We start from the raw sequence: 15,502 nt of genomic DNA on the forward strand, positions 1-15,502 counted from the left end.
TGGGTACATAAGCCTTTCAATGGCCACTTTTATTATGCTCATTGTGGAATGACTGGACACATATCTATCTAGCTGAGCTGTGGCTACTATGTAATTATTCCAGAAACATAGTTTTATTTTAAGTCAATTCATGAAGACAGAAACACTCTGCAGCTAACAACCTGTATTCCTTGCCTGGGACTATTTTTCCCCTCATATAGGTAGAAAAACTAAATCCATAACTTTCGAATTGGAACAGTAACTTTTTCTGGTCTATTGCTTTTGAAAAAAGATTATGAGACAAAACACAAAGAAAGACAAACATCATAAAATAACTTTTATACAGGATTAGTAGATCTGTTTACATATAAAAAACAGAAAGGCCCTCATTACAGTTAGATTTCACATAAATTACACAGATTGACTTTTTAAAACTACTATTCAACTCTGTTTAAAGTCCCTTTTAAAAATTTCATTTTGAAGGCACAGTGCATGAAAATGAACCAAAGACTGAAGCACTTGAGATGACTGAGTTTTGGGCACCTCATATAAATAGCTATAGATTGTTGTGGAGCTGGGGAATGTCACTCTGAAAAAATGGGGAGGTGAAAAGTTGATTTTTAATCTGTGTGTAAAAAAATACCATTATGGCATACCTCCAGAAAGTCTGCAGCATGGCCAGCATAGAAGGTAGCTAGTATGCTCATGTTATGCCAGTTGTAAAAGCCATAATCATACATATTTATATAATTTATATCCAAATGCCTCAAAATGGTAGCCTATTTTCAAATTTCACAATAGATTCTGCCAAATGGAAATCAACTAGGATAATATTCTGAAAGTCAAGTGGAATATTAATGAATTATTGCTAAAAATAGGAGGATCGGATGTTGGGAAACATTTCTTCATGAACTGGAAATCCAAGTTCAGCTGACATTAATCAAGGGCTCTAATCACCCCCCCAAAATCTGCTTTAATTAAAGCAAATCAGAAACCAAATACTTATCAAAAATTTGCTATATAGAAGATCATTGAACATCAACCATAGTGGACTTTTTTGTAGTAACATTAAAGTTGCTACTGTTAAGAACAATTCCACCAGAGAACCATAACATAGGGCACTATTACAGCATTCATAGCCAAGAAGCTTTTAATACAGCAGGGACAAAACCTGGCACAAATGCACTTCAGGCCACAAGAAAATAAAATGATTTACTGCTGAGAATAAATGGAAATAGAAGAACAGGTCCTGGTTACTGAGTAACCTGGTGTTAGCTCAGAAACACAATAAGCTCAGGCATAAGCACTACCTTTTATTTATTTGTCAACTCATAATTAGTTTTAAGTTCAATATTCATTAATTCAGCAAATCCCATTCAGGTGAAAGTTACCAAAGATTAACCAATCAATCACACTGGGCCAAATATACATTACGTTTCCTTTCTGGAGGATGACAAAGTCCCAAAGCACATCCCCTCCAAAGAGAATTGCAAGCATTCCTCAACTGGATGGGATCCCAACTACTACTCAAATGTTCAGCAAAGTACATCAAAACTAAAGGGTCTTTCCTTCTGAAATTAACTTGAGTTCATCTTATTGAACTGCATAATCAGTACAAGTACATTTACATAGGCAGACACTTTGAACATTACCTACTCAATCACTTTGCTTTTATTAAGGAGCTGGGAGGGAAGAAGGCTTACAAACTGATCACCAGGACAAAAAAAAAAAAAATGCCTTGTGAGTAAAGAAAGGCACAACTCAGGCTTGGGCAAATTTCTTAATACTGTGATACTTACTTGCCTCCATGACTCCAAGGAAATGGAAAGTCTCTAGGAGAAATACTGAAGAAATGCATTCCCCATGCCATATGGGTTCAACGCCTTAAGCAGTTGATGTGGTCTAATATTAGATTAGATCCACAAATAAAAGACAAAGCAGGGCAGAGAACACAGTCTTAGTAGTCATTATCCTGTACATTCATGTTAACAGGTAACACAGGCTGAGAAGGCCTTGTTTTCCAGAGCAATGCATTATTTAGAAATTCATTAGAGATTCAAGATTCATCGCAGAATTTGGTTTCCCTTTCAGGAAAAATTATTAAAAGAACTATTTGTACGTTCATCTCTAAAAATAGTTTACACATGCTTAAAAGGCATGGACTCCAGCCACTGTGATGTACAGTGAAAGACATGATTAAGACAGAGATGAATTTAAAAGGCATCCTCTAGTGAAGACCAATGCTAATAAAGTAAAGGCTGTCATGCCAACTTTGTTTCATTTCTACCTGCAATGTCCCAAGCAGAGCCAGCCACTCATAGGCCCTTTGTTGGTTTTCTGACTTTGCACTCAAAAATAAAGCTGCAAAGAGCAATACCACCACATCATCCCCTTAAGGAAAATGCAGAGCATTATTAGAAGAAATTAAATCATGTATATTTCATTAAGTATTAGCACCCCACAAACTCTGTTCTGTGTACGTGGTGGGCTAAGAGTGGGGTGGCAAGGGCTCAAAATTTCGAGTTGTTAATAACAGGATTAATACCAGAATGGCTTAACCTGGACCCACCCAAATTAGATCACAGATACTCATTAATAAATGTCATGACTTCATTATTCCTGCTAAACCAAATCTCTGTTTATGAAGCCACTTTGGGTACATTTCTCACAATACTTGGTTGAATGACCTAGATGGGTGGTAAACCACTCCACATGAAGGCTTTGGGATGATAGATACATTAATGGATATAGAATACAACTTGAAAAGATGAGAGCAAGTTTTTTGATCCCCTGATTTAGTACAAGTTCAGCAGCAACTTGGCCATTAAAACATTCAAAGGTATTAAATCATTAGATCATTGGTAAGACTCATACTTACAAAAAGCATCATTTCCATTGAATAGTATGATATGACAGACACAATAAAACGCAAATCTTTTAGGCCTTTGCAGTAACCCCACTGGCACTGAAGATAACACTTTCTCACTACAGTGTTACTTTTTTTTTTTTTTTTAATGGAGGGAGCCATATTTAAGTGCTTTCAACTGAACTTTTAACAAAATTGGTTGATGAAGAAGAGACTGTCAAATGAAACACTGGACAAAGAACCCAATCACACGCAGAGGCCTTTACGAATAAGGTTGGCCAAGCTATTTCAATAACAGGATGCTATGATAGGGCGCTGGCTTAGGCTAACAGGAAGTGTAGATATTCTGCGTTCAAATGTAGGTTAAGAATGTGCAAGTAGGTCTCTTCCACGCTTCCAGGTATTTTCAGTAGAATTCAGATCTTGTCGATTGCCAGGTCATCTGAAAACCCTAAGTGTACAACATAGAAAAAGGTTCAAATTTAGGAAATAGTAAAGAATTAGGCATTCCTAGAATAAACTAGTGCTTCACAGATAAAAGCAACAGCACCTGTGGGTTTTTACCAAGTTAAAAGATAGGCAGCATGAGTTTTAGCTTTTGCTAGATCTCCCTCTCGGCTCTACGCAAATGGACACTGAGATCTTTTACAACAGTCAACAAGTTCTCCCTTAAAATGGGGATGTTTACAACTTTGCTAAACCTTACACAAGAGGTAGTGAAATCCTGCTTAGAGCACAGCCCACCAGTTCTGATCTAGCCTTGGAACAGGTAGAAAGCCAAATACAGAAGCCCGTTTAATCATTTCCTAATGTTACATAAGTTTCAAAATCAATTCAGCCTCCATTAAACCTGAATAATAAGAGAAACTCCAGCTATTTAATAACTAGAGAAAAGTACTCCTCAATAGGTTGAAAAAACCTCGAGTTTTTAAAGCTTTATGTCAGATTCTGACTGCTGTCCCTGCCTTAATGTTTCTGGATTCTTTTGGCCATTTAAAATAAAGAGAAAAAGCTAAAGCCACTAGTAAACACCTGGTGTGCAAAATACAACATCCACTAGTTGGCTTTCTTCAGTTATAGCATAAGCTCCAAACAGCTCAGCTTAAATTAAGAAGAAAAACAAAGTGGCTGTCCCATCTCTGCATAAATAGAAAGCAGATTTTTTTTTTTTTAAGGTAAGAGTACTTTAAGGAGGGGAAGTTCAAAACTGCCAGCCAAATTCACAGAGAATACAAATTTAGCAAGTTAACTTCCCAAAGCTCTTTGAAGAAGCAAGATAGTCTCTCTTCTTAATGCAGTGTCTCCCAAAAGGAACTGTAACTTTGCTTGGTACTTATGCTGGGAGAGATGCAAGGTGTGTGTTTCAATGTTTGCTGGAATATAATGTTTCCTCTTCAGTGTCTGTTTCATCCTGGAACTCATGGCTTAAGAGAGACTTCTTGGAGCCAGTTGACATCATGCGAATTTCATCTTCATATTCATCATGATGCTGCCTGAGCCGATGAAAGCCATCCTTGTGTCTGTTAGACTTGATTGAGCAGATGCACCAAATAATGCAAGCTGTTAGGATCAATGCCGACATGGTGGCACCTGTCAACCAAAACCATCACGTGAGTGGTGTTCTAGTTGAAGAATATAAATAAGCAGCTGCTTACAATAGCACTTTTTATATTATGCCCTTCATTTATTTTATTTTTATTTCATTCACTTAAAAACAACCTTTTTTGGGCTTCCCTGGTGGCGCAGTGGTTGAGAGTCTGCCTGCCAATGCAGGGGACACGGGTTCGAGCCCTGGTCTGGGAAGATCCCACATGCCGCGGAGCGACTAGGCCCGTGAGCCACAAGTGCTGAGTCTGCGCGTCTGGAGCCTGTGCTCCTCAACAAGAGAGGCCGCGATAGTGAGAGGCCCGCGCACGGCAATGAAGAGTGGCCCCCACTTGCCGCAGCTGGAGAAAGCCCTCGCACAGAAACGAAGACCCAACACAGCCATAAATAAATAAATAAATTAATTAAAATTAAAAAAAAAAACAACCTTTTTTATTACAGAAGTAGTACATGTATCATGTGCAAAATTAGAAAAATACAGATAAGCAAAATACTAAAAACCCAAACCCCAAACTCCACTTCACATCTCCATTACCCCGAAGTCATTTTTAACAACCCGAGGGCATATTTTTTCTGGATTTTCCTTCACGTGTGTGTATGTACACCTATTATTTTTTCTCTTACCATAATGAAATCAAACTGTGTCTACTGTTGTGTAACCTGCTTTTCATCAATCAATGACTTCCACTTTTCCTTTCCAGTAAATTTTCATCTCATCCCAAATCCCTCATTTATTTAAAATATTTTTACATAAGGTTATCAGAATAACAGTCTAAGTAACAGAAAATAATACAAATAAAATCATAATAAAAATTAAGTTCATGGGACTTCCCTGGTGGTCCAGTAGTTAAGACTCCAGGCTCCCAGTGCAGGGGCCCCTGGTCAGGGAACTAGATCCTGCATGCATGCCACAACTAAAGATCCCACATGCCGCAACTAAAGATCCCACATGCGACAACGAAGATTCTGAGTGCCACAACTAAGACCCGGCGCAGCCAAATATTAAAAAAAAAATTAAGTTCACAACAGCAAATGGGTGGCAGAGCCAGATTTAAACTGAATCCCAGCTCCTATGTTTCTAAGCACTTAGTGATTTACGCTTTATCCGATTCAAGTTAAGAACTCTACCGTAGTTTCATCTTCAAGGAATTCATGGAAAAGACTCTGACAAGTACAGGTTTCTGGCAACTGATTGTACTGCTGAACTGAATGAATAAGCATTTTCAGAACTCTAATGAAAAACTGATGAACTCATAAAAGTGCTAACAAAAGATCAAGATGAAAAAAAAAATTAATTACATGGGACTGAGTGAACTGATGAGGATGAGTATAATTTTTGTGACTTTCTGTTTGAATTAAAAAAAAAAAATCCCACAAGGACTCAGAGGCAAAGAATATACAAATCAATTTTCACTACAAAGTAAAGGAGCTGTTACAGTGGAGGATTACTGGACTGAATGTCTATATTATGACATAGTATGAGTGTGTTTCGTGTTTGGTAATTGCAATCATTGTTGCTTTTGTTGTGGTCATCCATTTACAATGCTTGGTGTCAGTCTATTTATCTCTTGTAAAAATAAAATACAGTGTGTGTGTGTGAAAAAAAAAAGCAGGTTGATGACGATAATGACAAAAAAATACTAAAAAGGAGCATAAGAAAATAAAAATAATTTTAGTTATTGGACTAAGTTCTTTATAGGTTTATTGAATTGCTTTATCTTATTGAAATTTATTAGAGAGTTTGTGGTGGAATATATTTTTACTTTAAGTGAAATTATTCTCTTAGATAAATATTCTGTTTTTTCTAATATCCTATCTTCAGCACTTTTAAACTTCAGAGTAAAAAATTTTCATGTTGCTAAAAAAAAAAAAAAAAAAGAACTCTACCGTAAACACCCCACAACAGGCTCTATGATTTGACCATGTTTCCAATATACCAGTCTCTCTCAACTAAGGATCTCTCCCTAACACACCCTGTAATAAAACTTGGTTATTTTGCATCAGGTCCAAGTTGTACTTAGAAATGAACCAAGGTTCTCTGTGTCAAAAGATACAGTACAGCAGAGTATTTATTATTTTACGACATTTTTTCTTTCTAAACTTTCAGTGATTCAAGTAATGGCACACATTAAGCCTGGAGAAAACAAATATTCCCTCCTTCCAGGATCATGGAAAAAATAGAACTAATATAAGTCAAAGTCCAAGGGACTTATGATCTTAGTATAAAGCAAATCATTCATTCAATCAACAACTCTTCATTAAGACCCACTACATGCCAACCCATGGTTCTAGGCACTGGGGGGCAGATGAAATCCCTGCCCTCTCAGAGTTTATGTTTTAGTGGGAGAGATCGAATACAGACCAATAGATGACTAATACAGAATGTAACGGCAGGTAGTGATAAGTGCTTTAACAGAAACAAGTGGCGGTGAGATAGTGACAGGGGTACTATTTTAGCTAGGGTGATCAGGGAAGGCCTCTCTGTGGAGGTGACATTTGAGTACAGACCTGAAAATGTGATGGGGCAAGCCATGAGAACATATGAGAAAATAGTGTTCCAGGAAAATCATGTTTAGATAGGAGACGTTGGAAGAAAAGTGATTAGTTTCAGGTGATTATGGAGGTGATCCACTCTCAAATTGAAATGTCAGGATTGGTTTTAACTTCAACCACTGAAAATTTAAATTTTTTTACCTGATACAGTTACCACAAGCTCCCTTGGCAAACCAAATATCCGGTTATCTGTGTCAAAGACTATTACCACAGAACTGGCTGCATCATGATGCACAAAGACCTAGGAAGATAAAGTGTCAGAATTAGGAAAAAGTTTACCTAAGGTATGTTGTATCCCCGCTATATTCCTAGGGCCTTTATAGCAAACCAAGGAGATGGTTCATTGTCATCTAAAGTACACAAAATGCTACAAAAATTTCCCTTTTGTTGCTAAAGGATAGAAAGATAACAAGATATCATAATCAAGAGGTGGTCACATTTTTCTTTATTCCCCACAAGCTTTCTAACAAGAGTTTCAAATTAAATATAAGTATTATTAATAATAAAAATTTACATGAGACCACTCAAGTTGAGTTTCTTACCTGGGAATGTTGTTGCTGATACCCATCGGCAATGGCATTGATGTTATGGACACCTGGGGCTAACAGTACATGGAAATAACCGCCCTCTTTTGTGTGTACCTTTATTCCTTCATTGAGCACAATGACTGCTTTAGAGATTGGTTTTCCAGTCTTATCTTTAACAAATCCATGAACTCCCTTGTGAACCTTAAAAAAATAAATGTTTAAGATATAAATTTATGTTTTCATAATGCCAGATATTCTAGAGGCCATAACTTGAGGCCTGACAAAAACAAACAAAACAACAAAACCCTCCATAAGTCTAGCTTATTCGTCCCTCCCCACTGACTCTGACCTTGTTTGCTACTCATTCACTGCTTCAGAGGCACAGAGATGGAAATAAGGGGAGAGAGGCCTCTGATAGAGTCAAAGCCTAAAATGTTCGGACCCAAATCTTCCGACGTCTCGAATGCTTTACTTCCCACCACAGGACACCGTATCGAGTAACTCCGTGTGATATTCAAATGGAAGAGCCTGCAGCATCTCACAGGGTTAAATTACCTCAATATACATCAGATAGGTGAACTCATGGCACCTATTTAGGCAATAAAAAATGAACAAAACTCTCCTTTCTACATACATTTAAAATAATACAAAATTTTGGTAAAAGATTAAGAAAATATTTTGATAAAGGTTTTCATTGACCATATTCCTGGGAGTTCGCTTCCAGTTAAAAGGGAAAGACTCACCTCCACCAACATGCTAAGAAGAGATTTTTTATTTTCTGCCCACAACGAAGGGAGTTGTGCTGCACTAGGAAAGTAGCAGCAGCTTGTGTATACTGTGATTTCCGGACAGTGGCCATAGGTAACACTATAATCCTGGAATATAAGATTCAAAAACAAATGTAGGAAAATTAATAAGTAAAAGTAAGAATGAGGCTGTGTAACATGACAAATGGAATGAATGGAATAAAAAGAAAAGCTGGGTGATGTAAACAAAGAATCTGTAAAGCATTTTACAGCAAATATAAATAAACAACTTGGTATTATAGCCAGTCACAAACATGGCCACTCCTAAGAGAGTTCTTAAGACCAGGGACTATGTCTAATTCATTTTTATATCTCCAGTGCTTCCTACAGTGACTGGCAGTAGAGGGGTTCTTATTAGGGTTTGTTGAATAAATGAATAAGTACATGCAGAGGGCCAGCTTCCCTCTAAACCCTGGAACTTCACAGCTGTTACTGCTGTTTTGGAGTTCTTAGAGGTAAAAGCACAAGTATTTGCTCTCTGATACCCTCAACCTGCAGGCTCGAGCCTACCGTACAGCAATATAGCAATTATTTAGGTAGGAACTACTTGCATGGACAGGTTCCAAAATCTAACTTACTACTTTTTCCCCCCAAACCCGTTCTTCTTCCTAATTCAGTTAATGACAGTAACTCATTTTCTCACACAGGTATGAAATATTTTGTCTTTGACTTCAATTTCTTGCCATCATCCAGAATTTGCCAAATCCTGTGAATTCCACTTCTACAATATCTCTGGAACTTCATCCCTTGATTCCATTCCCATTGCCGCTACTCTAATCTAGGCCCTCAGTAGTTCTCATCTAGGCTATTCTAAACACAGTCTCTCCTTCCTCCAAACCATCTTAACCCACTGTTAAAAGATTTCCATAGACTAGCTCAGATCATGTCACCATATCCCTGCTCAAAACCTTTCATGGCTTCCCATTCCTTACTAAAACAAAGCATTCAAAGCCTCAAACTCTCTTTCCATTCTTGTCTTCTGCTGCTCTCCATTACAACCCATATTCTAACTAATGTAGACTGATTCTTTAAAAAAAAAAAATTTATTTTATATTGGAGTATAGCCAATTAACAACATTGTGTTAGTTTCAGGTATACAGCAGAGTGATTCAGTTATATGTAGACATGTATCTATTCTTTTTCAAATTCTTTTCCCATTTAGGTTATTACAGAGTATTGAGCAGAGTTCCCTATGCTATACAGTAGGTCCTTGTTGGTATAGCAGTGTGTACATATTAGACTGCTTCTTGACCTCTGCCCATACTGCTTCCTCTTTACGGATGTCTTGGTTCACCATCTCTGCATCCCTAATGCCATCTCATCTACGAAAAGAAGGCTACATCTCTAACTAGGTGTAACCTTTTCTGTCTTTAATTTCTCATGGCACATTGAGATCTCTTCTAGATCACAGTGATTAATTCTGTAACATAGTTATTTGTATAATGGGCCACAGAATATTCTCTATCTTTCATATAGAAAAGCGCCTCACGCATAGCAAGTTCTTAATAAATAAAGGAGGGAAGGCAGGCAGAGAAGGGAATGAAGTCAATTTTCTGGTTGCACGTGTGAACGGAATGATGAGCTAACCACCCATCTGCTAACAACTCCTGACTAATTTGAAATGGATGGACAACAAATGAAAATGCTCTCAGAAAGAAATTAAAGAAGACATTAAATGGAAAGATGTGTTGTATTCTTAGATAGCAAGACAATACTGTTGAGATGTCAAAACAACCCAAAGTGATTTATAGATTCAACACAACCCCTAACAAAATTCCAACAGCCTTTTTGCAGTAAAAGAGAGGCCAATCCCAAAATTCAAGTGAGACTGGAAGGACCCTTGAATAGCCAAAACAATCTTGGAAAATAACAAAGTTGGAGAACTCACAGTTCCCAATTCAAAACTTAGTACAAGCTACAGTGTTCAAAACAGTGGTCCTAGAATAAGAATAGACATATAGGGGTTTCCCTGGTGGCACAGTGGTTGAGCATCCGCCTGCCAACGCAGGGGACACGGGTTCAAGCCCTGGTCCGGGAGGATCCCACATGCCGCAGAGCAACTAAGCCCGTGCGCCACAACTACTGAAGCCCGCGTGCCCAGAGCCCCTGCTCTGCAACAAGAGAAGCCACCGCAATGAGAAGCCTACCCGCTTATGAGAAAGCCCGCGGGCAGCAAGGAAGACCCAACGCAGCCAAAAATAAAAAAAATTTTAAAAAAAAGAATAAACATATAGACCAATAGTATAGAATTGAGAATCCAGAAATAAACCCATACATCTATGGTCAATTGACTTTTGACAAGGATGGCAAGACTATTCAATGGAGGAAAGAACAGTCTTTTCAACAAATGGTGCCAGGACAACTGGACTTCCATATGCAAACAAATGAAGTTGAACTCCTACTTCATATCATATACAAAAATCAACTCTGAATATATCAATGACCTAAATATGAGAGCTAAGTCCATAAAATTCTTAGAAGAAAACATAGGGGTAAATCTTTATGACCTAGCATTTGGCAATGAATTCTTAGATATGACAATAAAGCATGAGCAACAAAAGAAAAAAACAAATTTGGCTTCATCTAAATTAAAACTTTTGTGCATCAGAAGTTTTCTTGACATTATCAAGAAAGTAAAAAGACAACTTACAGAAGAGGAGAAACTACTGGCAAATCAAATATCTGGTAAGGGTTTAGTATCCAAAATATATAAAGAATTCTTATAACTCAACAACAAAAAGACAAAAACCCCAACTTTAAAATGGGCAATGGATTTGAATAGACATTTTTCCAAAGAAAACATACAAATGGCCAATGGGCAAATGAAAAGATGCTCAACATCATTAGTCATCAGGGAAATGCAAATCAAAACTAAAGTGAGATACCACTTCACACCTACTATGATGGCTATAATTTAAAAAATGGAAAATAAATGTTGGTGAGGATGTGGAGAAACTGGAACCTTTATACATTGCTGATAAGAATGTAAAATGGTTCAGCTGCTGTGGAAGTTTGGTGGTTCCTCCAAAGTTAAACAGAGAATTACAGTATGACAAGCAAATCCACTTCTAGGTATATACTCAAAAGAATTGAAAACAGGGGCTTAAACAGATACTTGTACACAAATGTTCACTGCAGCATTATTTTCAAGAGCCAAAAGGTGGAAACATCTGTCCATCAAAAGATGAACTGATAAACAAAATGTGATCTACATATACAACAGAATATTATTTAGCCATAAAAAGGAATGGAGTAGGTGATGTATGCTTCAGAATGGATGAACCCAGAAGGCATTATGCTAAGTGAAAAAAGCTGGACACAAAAAAAATATTGTACAATTCCACTTATATGAAATATCCAGAATAGGCAAATACATAGAGACAGAGAGTAGATTAGAAGTTACCAGGGGCTGGGAGAAGAGGAGAATGGGGAGTTACTGCTTTGGGGCACAGAGTTTCTGTTTGGGGTAATGAAAGTTTTGAAAATAGATATGGTGATAGCTGCACGACATTGTTAATGTAATTAAAATATCACTGAAATTATAATTAAAAATGGTTCAAATGGCAAAAAAAACTGCTGTCAGAGGTTAGTTAATTTAAGGGCTATCATGTCAAGGAAGCCACAAAGCAGATGCCATTCACTTTACTATATCAGAAAAGTCACCTATGCTTTTTTTCACTCAATGTCCAATACGTATTTATAATTCCATTCTCACCGTATTCTATAAAGCATACCTTCATGCTGCCCAGGTGACTGTGCCATTCTGCTCCACGCATTACTCCTCCTGGAATATTCTCATCTATAAAAGCATTGAGAGATGTAGGATCAGCAAGATCATAAGGCCAGTCCTCATCCTCTCCCAAAACAGCAGCAACAATAACAAAGGGTAGGGAAAATACCTACCTGATTTATTTGGGCAACTGGGCTGACCCATATGCATCGATGGATGATTATTTGCATAAAGAGATGCCAAATGCTTCAGAGTCTCTTTGTTTTCCACTACAAAAAGAAAAATACAGAAGTTAGCGGAGAAATTGAAAAGATTTTTCTCCAAGTTCAACTTCATGGACACAAAAGTCATATTCCTTTCCTTCTAGTAAATCTTGTACCTCACTGAAGTTTATTGAGGAGTTATTATAATTAAGCACACAGTTCTGTTCACCCCAAGATAATCTGACCAAGAAGATAAGCATCTTCCTTATATTAAAAGGCACTAACGGCGAGTTTAACAAGTTATCACACTAAAATACAAACCTATTTTGGCATGTTTTACTACATTTGGGGGCGACTGTGGCCTAATTACAATATTCCTTGTAAGCTGCATTGAAAGCAACACAAATTATCTCCATATACAATGGCCTCAGAGAGATTCAACAGGCAACTGTTTAACTCACCACAAGGTGCAACCAGTCAGTCAAGGTTTAAAGCAGGAGAGGGCAATTCTGTATTGTTAATGTTTGGTTACATCATATGGATTTCTTGGGGTGGGCATTGTGCCTTATTCACTTTTGTATTTCCAATGTCTAGAGACATAATAATTGTTCCATAAATGTTTACGGAGTAAAAATTGAGCAGATGTGACAAGATGGCTACACTGAATAAAGATAGGCCATCATGGCTACACTGAATAAAGCTAGGCTCCCTCCTCCAAGTAACTGAACTGTTGATGTATGTACAGTCCTCTTAGGTTGTTTATTCATGCAGTGTGCTCAAATGCTCACCATTTAAAAAAATTTTAGAAGGGATATTACCTAATTGAAATTTCCTATTTAAGCTTAAATAGTATATATGTAAAGTGACATTCTACATACCTGTTTGTACTGGCTTGTCATATGGGTATGTGACCAACACTGAACCACCATCTAAAGCAACAGAAAGACTGAAGTCCTGTTTCTGAATCAAATTTTCAATGATGGCTTTAGTTTCAGGTTGGGAGGCATTATCTAAAAAATAGAAATGTCAAACATAAAATATCAAGTTTTAAAATTTTAGTATGAGCAGCTAAGAAAATATTCCCTACCTGAGCACAGTCAAAAGGCTAACTTACAAAATCTGTAGATAAATACTTCATTACTCCATAAGCCACTCCCTCAAGCAAGAAAGATACATCCTAGGAGGTAGGTTATTTTGAGTTTTACACACTTTAGGATAATGTTGAAAGGTTACTGACTCTAACCAAGTTTAAGAAAATTCTTACTGGAAACAAAAAGGGATGGACATATCCTCTTTCAAAAAAATAATAACCCGTCCTTGAAAGAAAATAAGATTTTCAGAAATCAGGGTATTTTCTGAAGCATTGTTTGCAAGAGCAAAAAATTAAAAAGAAACTAAATGTCCATCAGAAGGGAAACTGTTGAATAAACTAGAGTACTACCATATATTCATAGCATAAGATGCCATTAATAAGAATGTTAGAGATCTACGAGTATTGAAATAGATAGATGTCAATGAAATATCCAATAAAAAAGTTGCAGAACAATATGTATAGCTGATGATCCTATTTAAGTAAATAAGAAACAGGCCCCTTCAAATCAATACACACATACATCGTGTGTGTGCGTACATGTGTGTACACTCATATATAAGAGAGTAGAGAGAAAGAATATACATCTCTGTATGACTATGATGAAAACCTCCCCCCCAATATTATTGATTGAATTTCTAAGAAGAAAACTTGAATTACTTTTGCAAATGAAAAACAAGAAAAATTTGAAAAGTTTTCTAGATGTCTCTATTCATTTATATTGTACATCCTAGACAAGAAAGCACCCCTTACTCATCTATAAAATAAGATCAACCAATCTCCTAGCAAAGAGAAATAAAATTATCTACAAAGTACTTTAATGACCTAAATATTGGTCTTACTTGTGAAGTCTGTATCCAGGTCTTTGCCACGAGCATTTGTCTGTCCTATCTTTGAAGTACAGTCTTTCTCTTGTGCTCTCTCTCGCCCATCTGGATTTAGAGAAGGTACAATCACAATTCTAGTCCTGTCGACCAACTAAAACAGAAACAGAAATCAATGAGTTTATTAGCTCTATGTGGAATCAAAAGGTACCCTCCCATGCTTCAAACAGAAAGTCTTTATTGCTTGTTTTAAACACAGATTTAAAAGGCAGAACTGAAAAATAAATCAAATTCTCTCTTGCTCCAAAAAAATTAAAAAAGAAACAAAAAACTGCACAACTACTGTTCCCAGAGACCTCCCAATAACTTACAACAGGGTCAGAAACCACTGTCTGTAGGCTAAACCCAGCCTGCTGCTTGCTATTGTAAATAAAGTTTTATTGACACACAGCCTTGCCCATTCACATGACTGTTTTTGTTCTGCAGTGGCAGAGTTGAGTAGTTCCAACACACAACATCTGACCCACAAAGTCCAAAATATATACTATATGGCCCTTTATAGAAAAAGTTTGCTGACCACTGGCTTAGGTCAATAATAACTGACCAATAAATAAAAATAATACAAATACAATAAACACAATAATATTGTATTCATAATATTGTACTTCCAGATTAAAAACTGGAACATATAATGTGACAAATATCAATGTATGTCTGGAAACACTGAGACAGAAGAGTTGAAATCAGCATATCAAAAAAAAAATGAGGTAGGATATTTGTCTTACCCATAATTTCTCCCTCAGATGAGCCATATCCAGAGGTGTTAATACCTACATTTATGGCATGAATTTCTGATATAATTCATCCTACATATTTCTAATAGCAAATCAGAATAAGTGATCCCTGGTTTATTTATTCTAGTAAAATTGTCAATAGCTTGAAAATATATTTGCAATCCTTTAATTCATTTATTCTGGAATCTCTGAGGGAGATTTTTTTCCTATATGCTTGGGCTTAACCATATGTCTCTGGGTATATGTATATTTTCTTGAACTCTCCAGACAATTCTGGCAATTAGCTCAAAACAAATGGCAATCTAAAGTGATCTAAGCCTAATTAGACCAGTGAGGCAAATTCTCATAAACTAGGAGTTTTGAAATTCCTGGTAGATGTTTTACCTGGGGTATATAATCTCTTATAACCTTAAGATCAGTAGGTAGTAACTCTGGCCAAATGTAAGAATAACCTAAGGAGCTTTTAAAGAAATATTGATGCTTCTGGGGATGGAGCCCAGGCATTGGTGTTTGTAAAAGCTTCCC

General features: G+C 36.8%; 1 protein-coding gene across 1 annotated transcript in view; it reads right to left on the bottom strand.

Moving 5' to 3' along the window:
• Positions 1–303: 303 nt before the first annotated feature.
• Positions 304–15,502, bottom strand: part of CPD (carboxypeptidase D) — a 74,135-nt gene continuing 58,936 nt past the window's right edge. The window contains exons 14-21 of the mRNA XM_057535916.1: positions 14,202–14,337; positions 13,148–13,279; positions 12,240–12,335; positions 12,071–12,135; positions 8,274–8,405; positions 7,546–7,731; positions 7,145–7,244; positions 304–4,435 (exon numbers count right to left, since the gene is read on the bottom strand). Of these exons, the coding sequence (XP_057391899.1) occupies positions 4,209–4,435; positions 7,145–7,244; positions 7,546–7,731; positions 8,274–8,405; positions 12,071–12,135; positions 12,240–12,335; positions 13,148–13,279; positions 14,202–14,337 (1,074 nt within the window). The 3' untranslated portion in view covers positions 304–4,208. The remainder of the gene's footprint in view (positions 4,436–7,144; positions 7,245–7,545; positions 7,732–8,273; positions 8,406–12,070; positions 12,136–12,239; positions 12,336–13,147; positions 13,280–14,201; positions 14,338–15,502) is intronic.

Source organism: Balaenoptera acutorostrata, chromosome 20 (assembly GCF_949987535.1).
Source record: "Balaenoptera acutorostrata chromosome 20, mBalAcu1.1, whole genome shotgun sequence".
In the NCBI taxonomy this organism is placed as follows: domain Eukaryota; kingdom Metazoa; phylum Chordata; class Mammalia; order Artiodactyla; family Balaenopteridae; genus Balaenoptera; species Balaenoptera acutorostrata.